At 40.8% G+C, this 17,325-nt stretch overlaps 1 protein-coding gene across 2 annotated transcripts in view; it reads right to left on the reverse strand.

Moving 5' to 3' along the window:
- Window positions 1-17,325, reverse strand: part of UFL1 (UFM1 specific ligase 1) — a 911,566-nt gene that overhangs the window by 105,981 nt on the left and 788,260 nt on the right. For both annotated transcript variants that reach the window (XM_044065765.1, XM_044065759.1), the window contains exons 15-16: window positions 15,160-15,290; window positions 3,963-4,043 (exon numbers count right to left, since the gene is read on the reverse strand). In XM_044065765.1, the coding sequence (XP_043921700.1) occupies window positions 3,963-4,043; window positions 15,160-15,290 (212 nt within the window). The remainder of the gene's footprint in view (window positions 1-3,962; window positions 4,044-15,159; window positions 15,291-17,325) is intronic.

Here is a 17,325-nt window from a genome sequence, read left to right on the forward strand (position 1 = left end):
TCTAAAGAGGAAATCCCTCCCTTATACTCATCACTGATCTGTCCAATTTTCAAGTACAACACCTCCCATGGGATGTATCTTAACAAACATATCATATCAAACAATTAGAAAGACCCCAAAGGTACCTAACCAAAAATAAATCACAAGCCTAAGGTTCCTCAGCTACCAAGAGAGGCTGAAAGCTCTACTCCTTTATTCAACATCTTACAATTTTTTGAAGGGCTATCTCGGACCCAGCTGTCCTGTATCTCCTCCAATATCTCGAGAAATACTAGAACCTGGGACCTAAATCTAAACCAACAAGAAAATAAAACCCTATAGAGGGGCAGGTGTATAAGCCAGCACATCTAAAACCTTTGCAATAAACTTTCCCTGCATATTAAGCAGTGTGACTCACTACATTCCTTTAACCATAAACCCAATGACAGAATGGATATCCACAAATTTACTCCAGGATTGACCAGTACAGGACTCTTGAAGAAAGGAGGTGCTGTCTGAAGAAGACTACTGGCAAGGCAGGAATGGTCCTAAGACTCAGTGGCAATGGAATATCACTGAAGTCTACACTGTGCCCTTTCTACAACACATTAATTCATGGTTTTATGTCATTCATGTAAGAACATACTTTTTCTTAATGTCCCAATAAAATCAGTGCATTCTTTTTTTCTGGGAGACCAAATTTTCCTTTGACTTCTTGCATCTAAGTCCAGCAATTCATTTTCTGCCATCATAAATTATTTCTAGGAACAATCCAGTTTTGCTACAACTTGACAAGTTTATCTTCTGAAGCAGACATTCATATTTCTGAATCACCAATCCTGGGACCAATATTGGATAATGTAGCTACATGACGTGACAGTTGTATCAACAGATATTTGCAGGGTGAGAGCTTCCTTTAATTCCAACATATAACAGTTTAATTCTGATGTTGCCTTGAGAAAATGCAATCTGTTTTCCACTCTTTTTTGAGTGTTAGCTCTTTATGACTGTTTAATTTTCTGGAGTCTTTGCAGCTTACAATTTCATTTTAACGGCATGGTGTACGACATTTTTATGCATTTTCAGCTTGTTTTACAACCTAATAGATCATAAGTGTTACTGTAGCAGTCACATAAAAACAGTCATACTTTCTCCTGTTTTAAGCTTAGTAATACTACCTGAAAAAGGCTTAAAGACCCAAGAACTAAATTTTCATTCAGGAGCAAAATGAGATGCACTTTTTTCTTTTGCAAAGGAACAGATTCAGAACTAATCTAAAGAAAACAACTTAAGCTGCTCACATCTTAGCAGTCATCCTGAAAGTCCTAAACAAAAACTTAACCAGAGAATCAGCTTCCTAAACAGGTTATAATCCAAAAAGATCACTCTGAAGATGACTGAGGAATATACTGTCTACAAGATTTTGTGCAACTTTAGCTAATTTCTCAATAGGTAGCACTGTCATTGGCTTTTTTCTCTCCCAACAGAATGGCTCTGTTAGCCATAATTGGAAGATTTGATTCTTAACTTATCAGTAAGATCTGCACCTCTTTAGATGGCCTCTTTCCTTTTAAGTCTGATATGATCGATACACTAGCCATATATCAATTACTCGTCAACAACGAGTTAACTTTTCTCTGTAAAAGAAAACACTTGAAATCAAAATGATTAAATACAAGTAACTCTGTTAGATGAGTGTAAACAAAATAAATAAATATGCACCGATTATCAAAATCGTTGACTATATTGTGTGTTTACCACACGAGCAGAAGTTACCAGATTTCTGCAGAAATTCTTGCACAAAGAACAGATCAGAATAAATGTTTAATAAAAATAATTTATGCTGATAAAGTGAGTGAAGGAATCTGTACTTACTGATAAAGAAAATAAGGCTAAAATGATAAATGCTTTAATAATGACACAGTTGGTAACTTAATTTCATGGATGTGGAAAGACCCCAGCACTCACATTAAAGGTTGCTATAATCTGCATGTCTTTGAATGGACATTAAATACCACAAGTGCAGATGAGTACTTTCCTGCAGTATTTAGCATTTGTGACCAATAAATCAGTGATGCTCAAGCAATCCCCTCCACTCACTCTCTCACACACACACATGCATACATACAAACATATATATCTATATTCACACACACAGCATATACCCCAAATCTGTTCCTGTGTTACTAGAACAGCTGTCATAAATCACAGATGATTACAGTCAGTCATTAATGCTAGACATCAGTTTCACATTTCATATCCATGACTAAATGCATGCTGGTGCAAAAGCCACTATTCTAGTGACTTTTTCAGTGGAATAATTACAGTTCATCCCTCATTTGTCCCCCCCTTTATTGTTGGTTTTATCTAGATTTTCTGCACTACAAGATTGAGAGATATGCTTGTAAATGCCTTAACCATCTCCCTGAAGTTGGTAAATCTTGTATAATAACAAAAACAGTCTTTATAGTAAAAAAGCTTGCTACACTAAGTTATCAGTTACCGTATAGGGTTAATGTTGTTTCCTGCATAACGGTGCAGAGTTCTAATCTTTTTGCCCAGCCCCCATCTACATTAATTTTTTTTTCACTTCTATGTATTATGTCATGCCTTAATGGTGTACAGTGATGGTGCAGAGGACTAATGTCCTTGGGAAATGTTGTAGGATCTGGATCGTTTTATGTGCCTTTAAGGCACACTATGAAGAGTATCCCTGGTGTCTTGTGTCCTCTCTGTCAGTTTCTTGTGCCATTAAGACACAATCTGTAAACGTACTACCTGGTGGCTAGTATTTTTACCCCAGCTCAGATCTTTAAGTGCTGTTAAGGCACCATGTTAAGTGTTATCCCTGGTGGCTAGTATTTCCCCTCCCAAATCATATTATGTTAACAGCTTTTAAGGTACACTAGAAGAATATCCCTGGTGTCTAGTGTCCCCAAACTCTGTTCCATTAAGGCACAGTCTGCTAGAGTAAATCCTGGTGTCTAGTGCCCGCCACCTTGTGCTGTTAAGGCATGATCTGTAAGAGTAATCCCTAGTGTCTAGTTTCCCCAAACCCTATATGCTGCTACGTCATGACATGAAAGAATTTTTCTTGGTGGTTAGTCTTCCCTCCTTCCCCAGTGGTGCAGAATATACTTGTTAGTCTAGGAAAATATGTAAGTATGAAAGCCCCCCATCCCCACACATTCATGCAAATATACACATGGGTGTGAGAACACACCAACCCCCTCATTTACCTCCACCCTACTGCGACCTCCCTAGCAGACGTGCGCGCGCGCGCGCACACACACACACACACACACACACACACACACACACACACACACACACTCCAACACCACCTGACCACTGCACTCCCCATCAATTACTTCTACCGCAATGGGTGAATATGGGCTTTCATCTGTGTTCATTAACAATAACAGGTCATGACAATTTACACAGTCAAGCAATTCTCTGACTCGTTCAGCTGTGTATAAGCTTTACTGAAGGCAATTCCAGGGGACAACACATTGCCAATTAGCACATAACTCTTTCCCAGAATGCCTCATTAGCATTCAGCATGGCCACGGAAACAGCCCAGAGTGGTGTTGCATGTCTTCATGCTAAAGCACTGTGGAAAAGCTGCTCCCCTTATACAAAAACCGTAACCATTCTGATTTTGACCCAATATTTTTGAACAGCAAGAAGTGAAATTAGCACCTACCAAAGCTGGCTTTAAATGGTGGCATGTGATGTTGCATTCTTGCACCAGCAGGGAACATACTGCTACTGAAAAAAAAGCCAGAATGCAAAGCTTCACATGGCTAGAATGCCTATAAATAAGATGTATTGCCCAAATGACTCTGTCAAAGTCAGATCACTGCAATGCCCACTTCCAAAGTTTCTGGTACTCCAAATATTAATTTCCCTGAAAAAAAAATATCATGAAAAACAGATAAACTCAGAAGAAAATAATTGAAGTCAACATTATGAAAACTTACCTTCCCATTTAAAGAACTGTTAAGCTTTGTTAAAGGCGATTTTGTTTCTTCTGGCAGCATGGATAAAATTTTATTCCTAACCTGCTCAAAAATAGGGCACAAAACACATATTAAATTCACACTATCAGAATAAGAAAACAACATAATAAAAAAAAAAATCATCAAATAAAGTTTTCTCAACTTACTAAGGTTTCAATATGCTGTCAAGTCCTCAAGTGTATATCACTAGCCCCCCCACCCCCAAATCTGACTCCTGACTCTGATACCCTACCCAACTCTGAAAAACCTCATTTTTTCATATGCTCATCAAAAGCTTTCTTATAACAAATTACTGACATCTAAGACATCACCATTTCTACAAAGGCATGCTAAAAACTCTCACAGACATTTCTTTGAAGTAGTGGTTATGAGCAGCTCTCATAAACCTCAATTCACCAGCTTTAGACTGGTGCTGCCAGTAGTATGCCTGGACATAAACTTGAAAAAACCTTCCACAGTGACCCTTATTTATCTTCTTCCTATATTTAAATACATATCACAACTGTTCTCTTTAAGGATATGCACTCTTATGACAAAAGTCTCTTTCTGACTGACAGTAAAGTGACGATCCTCATTACTTCCTCTCAAACTTGTTCATCAACATTTTGTTTTAGACTTCATGTACACTGACCCTGGACATGCAGTATACAACATTTTTCTGCAGACTTCCTACTTTTGTAGCTCTATGTTAAGTACCATTAGATGTTAATGGTGTAGCTCTGAAATGAGCATTACAGCTTCCTATATTGATTTTGATGACCACAAACTAAGACCATCCAAAATTTACAATTTTAAAGTATTTGTTCAGGAAGACAAATCTCAGCAGACCAGAGGGATCAGACTGCAGCATAAGATGGTAACTGACTGAGTGGTCACCTACTGAGGCATCGTTTGATTCACTATTACTCCCAAGAACCACAAAAGCTTGAGTACTGAGTCCTGGGAAGCAACCAGACTCTGCACCATCAGAGTTGCAAAGATCCATTTGCAAGATACAGGAAGAATCAAACCTTGGAATCTGACTGCTGCTGTAACTATGGACATGCTGATGGTGAAAGTACAGTTGTGTACACTTACCATAAATGTAGATGTTCCGAGTGTATTCACTGTTGCAGTAATTACATTTGGGTAATTTGCTGGCAGATTGCCCTCAGTCAGCCTGAATAACAAAGTCTTGGGTCCTGCGTCGGTTGCTGTCTCCTCTTCCATGACGCCAGGTCGTCAGGGGTATAAAACATGCAGCTGATGCCATTTTATTCAGTTTTTCTTGCCCCAGATATCAGGTGCCCCCCAAATGGGGAGCAAAAAAAAATAAATGAAAATGCACTTTTAGCCACATAAACTTTACTTTCATCTAAAAGCAAATGCACCACGAAGGCTTTAGAATATACTGAAGGAAAGAGAAGTTATAGAAAAAGGGGGATGGCGGGTGGGTAACCCGGAGTGCAACAGTGAATACACTTGAAAATCTACATTTATGGTAAGTGTACACAACTGTACTATGTTCTTCGTGTTTCACTGTTGCAGTCATTACATTTGGGTAGAATCCCAAAGCTATGGATGGGAGGATGGAACTAAATAGCATTAGGAGCGGCTATAAGGCCCTGCAGAACTGCAGTGGCAAAGCCTGCCCTGGATGTGGAGAAGAGAGGCAAATGATAATGCTTTGTGAAGGTATGAACAGAGCTCCAAGTGGCAGCTTCTTGAATGTCTTTGGTTGGAACTCCTCTGAGAAAGGCTGCTGAGGTAGAGGAAGCCCTGGTGGAATGTGACCTGATTCCCTTGGGCACAGGTTTACCATGATGCAAGTACAAGAAATGAATGCAGTGGCTTATCCACTTAGAAATAGTCTGCTTTGCTATAGCCTTCCCCTCTGATCCTGAAGTAAATGCCATCAGTAGTTGCTCAGACTTTCTTAGAAATGTGGTCCTGTTTAAGTAGAATCTTAGTTGTCTGTGTACATCCAATGAATGCAGAATCTGCTCCCCCTTGTTCTGCAGATTTGGGTAAAATGTTGGCAAGTGAATAGTTTGGTTAAGAGCCAGACTGGATACCACCTTAGGCATAAAGGAAGGATTGGTCCTGAGGGACACCCTGTCCGGGTAAAATGTAATAAAAGGCTCCACAGCCATGAGAGCCTGTAGTTCAGAAACCCTTCTTGCTGAAGTGATTTCCAAAAGGAAAGCTGTTTTCCAAGATAAAAATTTTATATCAGCAGTAGCTGCTGGTTCAATTGGAGGCAGGGTGAGTTTTTCCAGCACAAAATTGAGGTCCCATGCAGGAGTTAGGAATGTTTAGTTATTTAGCTAGAGTTTTTTCTAAGATGATGGACTTCTATCCTACAGTTTAAATGTATATTTCTGGTGACTGAATGCTGGTGTTTATTAATTTTTAATAACTGATCACCTCAGAAGGGCATGTAGACCTGTCTGATTCTGGTGGCAGTGTTTACCATTTCTACTGGGGTGGGGACACAGCTGGAAATATGTGTCAGGCCTCCCATAAGTGTTTGAGTGTGAGATTTAAGTTTACTTCGAGTGTGAGTGAGTCAGAGGTCTTAATCTGAAACACATTGTTCTGAAGTGTATAACAATGGATTACATTTGGGGAGGACAGAGGTATACAGTCCAGTCCCAGGAAAACACAGCATGTTCCTGTTGTGCTCTTAAGAGAAGTTGTGAAATTTAACTCGTGTGCTCTGCTGTTTTCTGTGATGCTTTCACACTGGAGTCAGTGATGAGGATTGAGGCTCCTTAATTACTGACCCGGGTTTTAAGTGGGGGACATCACATTAATTGTTAGCAATCCGGTGGGATGTTGGCTGGACATCACTCTATCTATCTACATTTTATTGACTGGGTTAGCCCCACTATGCATGTGAAATCTTTTCGTGGGAGACTTGAGATGGTATTCTTACTGACTGGGTGAAATCTGACCACAGCACCAGGGAAATATTCCAATTATTTTCAGTAAGTGCCATTCATAGAAGTTTATGGTCAAGGAGACCATTGAAAAGCTCTGCCACATCACCCAGTACTGGTAAGAGAACAACAGAGTCCCCCATTAATTACATTTTCCCACATATTCCAACAGAAAATTTGTGCTCACCTATTCAGTTTTCCAAAATGGTTATAAAGGTTACTAAGGATATCCTCTACTTGATATAAAAGTGCAGCTTTTTTCCATAAGGGGGAATTGTCTGGCTAGGCAATAGTTGTGCCATCTGGTGTAACTGAAGAGGTAGTGTAGGTTTAGATCAGTAGGACAGGTGTTTGCTTTCCTCCTGGATTTACATAGGTGAATTTACATAGGTGAAGGAGTTCAAAGAATTCTGAGTTGTTCATAGAAGGGTAAGCAGGTCATCACTCCAGGAGTTCATATGGCATCAATAGGGGAACAAAACTTTTAGACTATCAGAGTAGTTAAAGGTCCTGAGACTTGAGATCTTTATGATGAGAAACACCGAGGCCTTTCCAGCTGGTTTAGGTACTTAGCAAGGTACATGGAAAAAAGGACAGTATATTCAATGATGAAACTAATAATGGAGGAATAACGTGGCATTATAACTTCTATGGACCTTGAGGAGAGACAATGAAGGATAAGCTGTAGAAAGTAGATGGATTTTCCAACCATCACAGGGATGTGATGGCCAAAGGAGAGTCTTATCAACGCAGGCACCAGAGACTCAGAATTACAGGCCTCTGTTTATATATAAAGTTGCAGTGATGCTAGATTTACTAAAGGAGACTACGTTACATTTATTGGTTTTGATGGCAAGTCCATGACTAACACACCAGCATTTGTTTACACCAGTCCTTGCTGGATAATCAGAGTATCAAAATGGGATTTGAAAACTGCCCCCAGTTTGAAGTCATCAGTATACCTGATAAGCAACAGTCCACTGATATCAACTTTCATGCAGAAATGTATATTCCAAAGAGGAGAGGACTCATAGGCTAAAGACAATCACAAGGCTTCTACAGTTATGTCTGAAACCTTAAAGGAAGCAAACAGTGTGCTGTACTGGTAGACAATGGTGCCACCTTCACTAAGCAGAGCTAAATAGCTAATTCGCTGGTTGACAAATTCAACTCAAACATCACAACCCCATCTATTAGCACGGAGCAATTCCTGGCAGCACTCACTAAGGTCAAAAACACAGCCTCAGAGGACCACAACAATATCCTGGGATGTCTCCCAAACAGCTTGAAATATGAAATCAGGACCACTTGAGTCACTTTTCAATTATAGCCTCAACAGGCCTTGTATTACAAGAATGGAGGACTGCAATGGTTATCCCACTTCACAAAGGAGGGCAATCAACCGCTCCTGGAAACTAAAGACCTATTATTCTGACTACTCTAATATGCAAAGCCATGGAAGTTAAAGATCAACAAAGACATAAGCAACCTTCAGACACTAGACCCAACCCAGTCTGGCTTTGGTAAAAGAAGCTTATGTCTACTAAACCTGGTATACTTCTTTGAAAAGGTCATAAAGGCAATGGATAAGGGAAAAATGGTGCATACTGACTACCTGGCCCTGGCTAAGGCATTTTGATACACTACCCCTCTCACGTATGGTTGGCAAATTCAGTGAACTGAGCATAAATCCTTATATAACTGACTGGATTTCCAGTTGGCTCACAAACAGGACCCAGGAAGACAGGATTGGTGATATCACCTCCACTAAGAGAAAGTGATCAGCAGGGTACCTCAGGGCTCCATGTTGGGATTACTTCTATTTGTCATCTACTTCCCAGAGGTAAAGACTAATGTTAAGGGTCTTTGGCCGACCAAGTTTGCGGATAACTGCAAATTGGAAGCTATCATAGATTCCCCCATGACAAAAACATCGTACAAGAGGGTCTAACACAAACAAATGGCCAGTGCCAAAGCCACAGATTACAACTCAATGCCAAGAAATGCATTATAGTGCCTTATGGGAAAACTGTCACCCAGGCTAAATTCTCCACTAATAAAATACCCCTAAGAGATGACTCAGTAATCAGGGATCATGAAATATATGTAGACAGTAATCTGCCTTTTGACCAGCATGTGGCCAAGGTAGTAAGAAAATCATTCTATATCGCCCAACTTATAAGTATAATCCACCTATTTAGCATCCAAAGCCATCTTCATGTTACTGAAGTCAGAAGCAACAAACTTCACGACACCCACTCAGATGGGATCTGGAAGTTCGACTGCAAAATCCTACACTAAGGCACTGTATGAGCACATGCACTCGTGCATTAATCGTGCCATCCCAAATAGAACCAAGATGCTCTTCTCCAAAAAAAAGGAAGCCAATCTGGTGGTCCTCTGCTATAAACAAACTATACAACAGAAGGAAGAAACTGTTACAGAAAAGAGGGAAATCCCAGGATGCAAAAAACTCCCTCACCAGCCTCAGTAAGAAGCTGAGATCCCTGATAAAATCCTCAAAAGCTAGTTACGAATATAAAATTGACAAAGATTCCAAAGACAACCACAAGGCATTCTACAGTTATGTCAAGAATCTAAATGGCAATGCTCAGATCTGCTCTGAGCTACAACAGAATGGCATTAAATATACTGATCCCAAGGATATTGCCAATATCCTGGCAGATCGATTTAGTGCCAACTTCACCCCTCTCTCACCCCCTAAAGGGCCCAGCTCAATACCAAAAGATTGCCAAATTCCGGTAATCACGGCCACACAGGTAGAAACCGCACTCTCCAAAGCTAAGAATACAGCATCCATGGGACCAGATGACATCCCAGGCTGTGTACTACATGAACTACAAAATGAACTGGCACCTCTCCTCAGTGTCATGTTTAATCATAGCCTCACCTCAGGCTTCGTGCCCACTGAGTGGCACACAGCTAGAGTTATCCCGCTCCACAAGGGAGGATCCACCTTGGATCCTGGGAACTACCGTCCCATCAGTCTGTCAAGCCTGATCTGCAAGGGCATGGAACGCATTATCATGGAACTTATAAACAAAGACATTGGCAACCTTCAAACACTGGACCCCACCCAGTTTGGGTTTGTGAAGGGCCGATCATGTCTCCTGAATCTGGTTGACTTCTTTGAATCAGTCTCCAGAGCTGTGGATGAGGGTAAGGCGGACACACAGCCTATCTGGACCTTGCCAAGGCCTTCGACACCATCCCCCATTCTGGAATCATAGATAAACTTACTAAGCTGGGTATAAATCCCTACATCACTCGATGGGTTGCCAACTGGCTTACTGACAGAACCCAGACTGTAAAAGTAGCCGACTCCAAATACAGCTCCAGACAAGTGACAAGTGGAGTACATCAGGGTTCAGTCCTGGGACCACTCTTCTTTGGCATCTACTTCTCTGAAGTACAGACCAACACTAAGGGACTCTGGCTAACAAAGTTCGCAGATGACTGCAAACTGGGAGCCATTATTGAATCCCCAAATGATGTGGATATTCTACAAAAGGGCCTTACAGAAACAGATGCCTGGTGTCAGAGCCATGGGCTCAAGCTTAATGCCAAGAAATGTACAGTTATCCCCTTTGGAAAAAAACATGTACCCATGAATTACCACATAGGTGGCAGGACACTAAACATCGAAAGTGTGATGAGAGACTTAGGGACACAGGTGGACAGTGGTCTCACTTTCGATAACCACATCGCCACAACAGTCAGGAAATCCTTCTATGTGGCACACCTCATCACTAAGGGCTTTTCATCCAGAAAAAAGGAGGTCATTGTCCCAGTGTACTCATCCCTCATTAGACTCATTATAGAGTATAATGCCCCATTTGGTATGTACCTCACAAGACATCTGCAACAGCTGGAAAGGCCACAGAAATACCTCACTAAAAGAATCACAGGCCTAAAGCAGATGCCATATGCTGACCGTCTAAAAAAACTCCAGCTATACTCTGTGGCATATCGTCTACTCAGAGGCGATCTCTGCTTAACATACAAGGCCATGTCAAACCCTGAGCTGTTGGACATTTTCCACTTAAAGAAATCCCAATCCCTCAGAGCCACACGCTCCAGGGATCTAAACCGTGTCATCACAATGAACAAAACATGCTGGAGGGATAGTTTCCTGACCCAGAGGCTCCCCATACTCTGGAATAGACTGCCCATACATGTCAAGCAGAGTGCCTCATTGGCCCTCTTCAAAAGGAACCTTGATGATTGGATGGGAGATAGGAAATTCACCCCAGGGATCATGTCAGTCGCCCTGCTAGACAGGGGTCCAGAGAAGTAAATATTGTGGGAAGAAATATCCAGGGAATTGTTATGGCTAGGCTTGCATAGACCCTAGGGTTGATAGCCTAGTACCAACCTATGAACCTAAGTCCACAGAAGTTACAATGCCAGTTTATTCAGTACTAATCAGACCCATTTTTTAGTATAATGCTCCAATGACATGTACCTGGCCAGACATATAAAAAAGCTGGAATGCCAACAAAGGTTCCGTACCAGGAGAATCCAGGGTATAAACCCATTGTCCTATATGGATTATCTTAAAGCCCTATCTCTACCTTCTGTCTCCTACAGGTTATTCAGAGACTATCTATATCTGGCATAAAAGGCATCCTCAGATCCAGCTCTGATGGACCTTTTGTATCAAAACCACTAGATCCAAGGATTTAAATTTTGCTTGTGACCTAAATAAGACATGTTAGCGAGACAGATATGTGTCTCAGAGGATCCCCATGCTCTGGAACAGGCTTCACATCTATGCAATGCAGAGTTCATCCCTAAATGTATTTAGTCAGAACACTGACCAATGGATGGGAAATTGGAAATTTGTCCAGACTCTGGCTCTAAGCCTCTGACAGACAGTATTGACCAAACATACCCCCCCCCCCCCCACATAACCTCTAAAAACTTTCTAACTAAATACCCACTCTTAATAAATTCCCACTATAAATAATTGGGTTGGATTGCATGGCTAGGCTTATTATTACGGCCCTGGTGGCAGTTAACCTAGTATATACCTATGAACCTACAAACTCAGGACAGTGCCCCATGGGATACCTCTAGTGACACTATTCTTGTCTCAAGCATCCTCATCCTTAACAGAACAGGTTCTCTCAGAAAGCCAAATACACATCCTGTGAGAAACATACACGTCAGCATTGACTGGGAAGAGAATAACAGCATAGGGGATAGTGCTGGAGGTCTTGGAAAAGCCCATGTAGGCAGCATGGACTGTGTGACCCTTATCTATGACCTCAGTAATGCTTTCAAGAGCTCACCCAGATTAAGCAGGCAAAGGACAAGTGATAATGGCAGAAGGAAAATAATTATCCTACGTTGTGTCAGTAAAAAAGTAATCTAATCTTGTTTTCACCTGTCAGGAGAATACAGCAGGAAAGGGAGATACACTCCTTACACCAAAACTCCTAAGTAACAGGGCTGCTTCTATTCTTGTTCAGGTGAAACTGCTAGAACCAAAGTTTTGGGGAAGGGGTTGGAAGCAGCAGCTTAAGACTAGGCTACAATGCAAAATACAGGTGCAGGCCTGGTGTTGGCATCAGGCTATACTCCCTAATGATAAGCTCCTAGCCAAGTCAGCCAAAGTCCACCATGCATTGAATGCAACCAAAGAACCCACTAGCAAGGAAAGACATGCAGACACCTGCTCTACTCTGACTAATAAGTGCAAAGTAGGAAGAACAGACCCTTCAAAGCTAGAGTTCAACATCAGTGGCCCACAACATGCAAGATCACAAGATTGACCAGAAGCACACGTGGGAGGTGTAGAACTAACACCCGCCCCAAACAAGACTGATTCCCATAGCTTCCAGCACTGCCTCTCCTGTCCCCTTCATGACTGCAAGTTGATGAGGGTATGAGACTGTTCCATTGCTAAATAAAGGGAAACTGCTGTATGTAAAGGCTGACTGATCACCTAACTGGAAAAAAAAAACTGCTGAAGGAAGTGGCTTTAGCCACTGCCTCATCTTTTGATCGCTAAATTTCATTTGGATCTAGCAAAAGTGTTTATTATAACACTACATGCAGATATAGGAGACAAGCAAAACACTTAAAAATTAACTAAATCCAAGAAAAAGCAGGTGCGCATAAGCTTGGAAACAATGACGTAATAAAGGGTTTGGTGTAGACCCTGGATCGCCACACAGGTGACACCCTGCAGGAGCATTATGTATTCACCTAGTGGAGTTTGAGCCTACTGAGCCTGTGTTGTCAATAGTGCATTTGCAATATGTAACCAAGGGGTGTTTGGCTCCCCCAGGTAGACACAGATCACGGAGCTCAGAAGAACCGTTGAGGGGGGAAGGGGGTTTGCCACCACCTAGGACTAGCAAGCTGACCTGCTGGCTATTGCCAGTCTCTCTCCAAGGAATAAAGAGCCTATCGGGAATCCTAAGCAGGAAAGAATGAGCTGTAGGGCTCTTTCCTGGTCAGGGAATGACTGGCTCCCATCTCCCCTGGGATGAATGAGCCAAATGAATGTAGTTACAGAAGCCATTGGGCTCAGGAAGGGAATAAAAAACAGCCTAATGCTCAACATAAAGAAAACGCAGGAGAAGAATACAAACTTGGACCTATAATGGCCACAAACTCAGAAAAGACAATACTGCAAAAGATCCAGTCAGATTTCAAGACAGCAAGCTTAACTTTCATCAAAATAACTCCACAGTGATTAGAAAAATATTTGGGATAACTTATCTAACACAAAATGAAACATGATGATCCAGAGAAACAAGTGTGCCAGTGTAAACAACAAAGATATGATTAATTATGAAGGCCATCTTTTTCTACATACCTAATAATGTTCCTCATGCAAGTAGGCTAGTACAAAATCATTTCATGTTCAGTGTGTTGTATAAGCCTATGTAGAGAGATCGATTTCTGTCTTCAACACACTGTTGGACCTGGCTCTTTTTGAAACACTGTGCTCAGAGTATGCTTCCCACAGAGCTAATCCAAGGTTGCACAAATACTAACTAAACAATCGAGAAAAAAGATCAATCATTGTGACAGGACATCCACCTGTAATATGCACAAAGTACCACCAATCAGTCAAAAATAGGTGGAGCTGTCTATTATTAAGAAACCACTACATGACTTTGGTGGCAATGAGAAATTCAGACAAGGAATTGCATAAAACAAACTTCCAGAACCACAACATATTCTGTTATTGACATTCAAACCTAAAAAAGTATCTGACAATTGCATGATCACATGAAGGAAAATCTCTTACTTTTAGAAAACAGGAAAATTTTACTATGCATGTTAGGAAGACGATCTGAAAAGTGTGAACAACAGAAAAGGAGAGCACAGAGGCTTGGTGTGCCCAATTAGCACAGTACATTCATTATATCATACTGTATACCAGTGAAATGTGCTTAGCTGCCCCAGCAAAGGAACTGCAGATTACAAAATTGTTTTGCCAATTACAGTAAACTCCCCATTATCCGGGACTCAAGCAACTGGCATTTGATTGGCTCGTATGCCGGCATACAAGCCAATAAAAAATCCGAAGGCGGAGACACTTCTTCTCAATGAAGAACAATTTCACACTGAATAGAAGTGGCTCCGCTTTGCGATTTTTGATTGGTTCACATGCTGACATATGAGCCAATCAAAAATCCCAAAGGGAAGCCTCTTCTGTTCAATGTGGAACAGGTATACAAGCCAATCAAAAATCACAAAGCATATCTCAAGCAACCAACACATAATACACTTAACCAGCATCTACCAATCCCCATGGGTGACGGTTAAGTATCCTTCCGAGAATGAGACTCCAACAGTTATGTACTGCAGAGGGTCTTCAAAGTCAGATCTAAGCAATTTATTTTCCTGCTTGTAAGGAGGGGTGAAAACTCATGATACTGACATCTTAATAATTCTTTGCAATCAAACTGGTCACTCAAAGTAACTTTTCAAACTTACTACATTTAGAAGGGAAAAAAATTAGCTGATTTCACATTGAAGTTATAGAAATGTGTGCACGGGTTATCTTTATAAATTTTAAAATGGTGTATTCTTCTCAATGAATTCTTTTGTACAAATACACAAGCAGAATGTGAAATTTAGTGCATAGCCTGTGTACATGTAATTAAATCATTCCTATCTATATGAAACAAGTGGCTGTAAGGCCCTCTTTAAAACTAAAATATTTCTGCTTGGGAGAAAGCTAGTCAGCTTACCTCGTTAGTGATGGTACTATGATCTTCCACAGCCAACATTAAATCAGCAGCCAAGAAGTTAAAAATAAGATTGGTAGCATCTGTGCAGACTGTCCTGAGCAGATGTCTGGCAAGGTTCACTTGGGTATCATCTAGAAAACACATCAAGCAGTTGATACATAAATTCAGTACTTTGTTCAGAACTACTTCACCAGGCCAGTACAGTCTGTGACATGAAACTCAAATTCACAGTCTTGGTATTTGACTGCAGTGCTGTTATAATACCATTTCAAACAGTATTTAGTTAGAACACTGTATAAACACACCAATTCTACACTATACTGCCACTCCCAGCACACATAAAACCAAGACATGTAACCGTTGTCAGTATCAGCACTGATGGCTTGCTCCACAGACTATTTGTAATAAGGACCTCAAATTATAAAAAAGTCAAAACCACATTTCGGATATGATATAGAGCACATTAGATTTAATGAATAAAAAATGGTCTAGAAATTCACCATCAGAAGGTTACTTTAACATAATGGGAAGATAACTAATGCTTCATGACTTTTCATGAAAATTTTAACATATCTACTGTTATCAGCTATTTAAACATGTATTTAATTTCTTGTTTATATTTCAGAGATTGACTTTAGTTGTTATTTTACACATTCTGTAGCATGCACATTTATCCTTATTGTTTGAATAACACTAAATCATGTTATTTTACACACCTGTTTTGCCTTTGTCCCTGGTCATTGATGAAAAGGGGCTTCTAGACAGCTCACTGTATGTATGTATTTATATGCGTAATTATATATTTATTGTTTGCTTGCTTTCATTTACTAGGAAAGTCCTACTGGGCACAGTACCCATTTTTAGCACTGGCCTGGGAAGAAAGGCTCCAATGTACAAAGAACAGTAATAGACCGAGTGACACTGACGTTCGAAAGGCAATAATATAAAACAATCTTAACATTTTTCTAAAGAGGGTAAACTACATTTCAAATTTGATAAACTATACAGATGGGCATATTGTTGCTATTTTCAACAGAAAGCAATACATCTTACAAGAGGTATAGAGATGAGACAGCTAGAGTTGAGAAACAGAAGATGAGGGTAGTTGAGGGTGAAGGAGTATAACGGGAGGGAGGTACTGTACTGGTAGCAGGAGGAGATGGAGGGAGTTGAGCAGTGATGAGCTACTCTGGTGCATTTGTAGTACCAGTATTTCAGTAAGAGAGGCTTCAGCTGTAGCTTGCATAATGTTAGCAAGCAGTCCTGTCTTATTGCAAGGTGGATGGAGTTCCAGGTTTTTCACACTTGATGGGAGTGGTGGGAACAGCTTGCAGACTTATTAGGTTTTGATATATGCAGGAGGTCTTTGTCAGAAGAGTGCAAGCTTCACTGTGGGTTTTATGGTAGTACAAGGTTAGCTATAGAAGGACAGTCATTACATGAAATACAATTGTGGTCCAAGTCTGATGCTAACTCCAAGGCACAGACTTATAAAACCATCACTGGAACCTAGATGATCTTGCTTTGAGTAGACACCTACGTGCTGGAAGAGCTAGCTGCGGAGGATGGGTCTTAGTGGCTGATGACAGCTCACCCAACTTGAAAGGAGGGGGTCTAACCAACTTACTACGTATAAAACCTAGTGAAAGCAGGTGGTTCACCTTTCACCGTTAAATGCAGAAGCATGCTTATCCACCAAACTATGGATATGCAATAGCCAACATTAGATCTGTGTATTACATGGGGGGGTGTCATTTTTGAATCACAAATGTCAAAGTAAAGCACAGTTCCTGATAGGTGAGGGGAAGAGTCGTCTACTCCCTATGGCTCCAAAGTTAACACCCTCTCACCTAGATACATGTCACCCTGAAACTGCTCACCTACATGTATGTTCTTATTAGACTAAACTCCAATAACAACCCGGGATTCCTACATGGGGTGATATGGGGTGCAAACTATCAATTTAAGGGAAATGAATGGGTGAGAGGCTGGAAGGAGGGAACTGATGACCTTATGGTTGGTAGACAATGAAAGCAAAAAATCACCTAAAAAATGCTGGCCAGTGTCTAGATACAGTGAAAACTACTAAACTAAGGTAGAACCACAAAATGTGGCTATTCGGTAAACAATGCATAAAACTCAGTCAGTGGTACAACTGGTAACACA

Source organism: Protopterus annectens, chromosome 1.part0, assembly GCF_019279795.1.
Source record: "Protopterus annectens isolate FY-2018-M chromosome 1.part0, PAN1.0, whole genome shotgun sequence".
Classification (NCBI taxonomy): Eukaryota; Metazoa; Chordata; order Ceratodontiformes; family Protopteridae; genus Protopterus; species Protopterus annectens.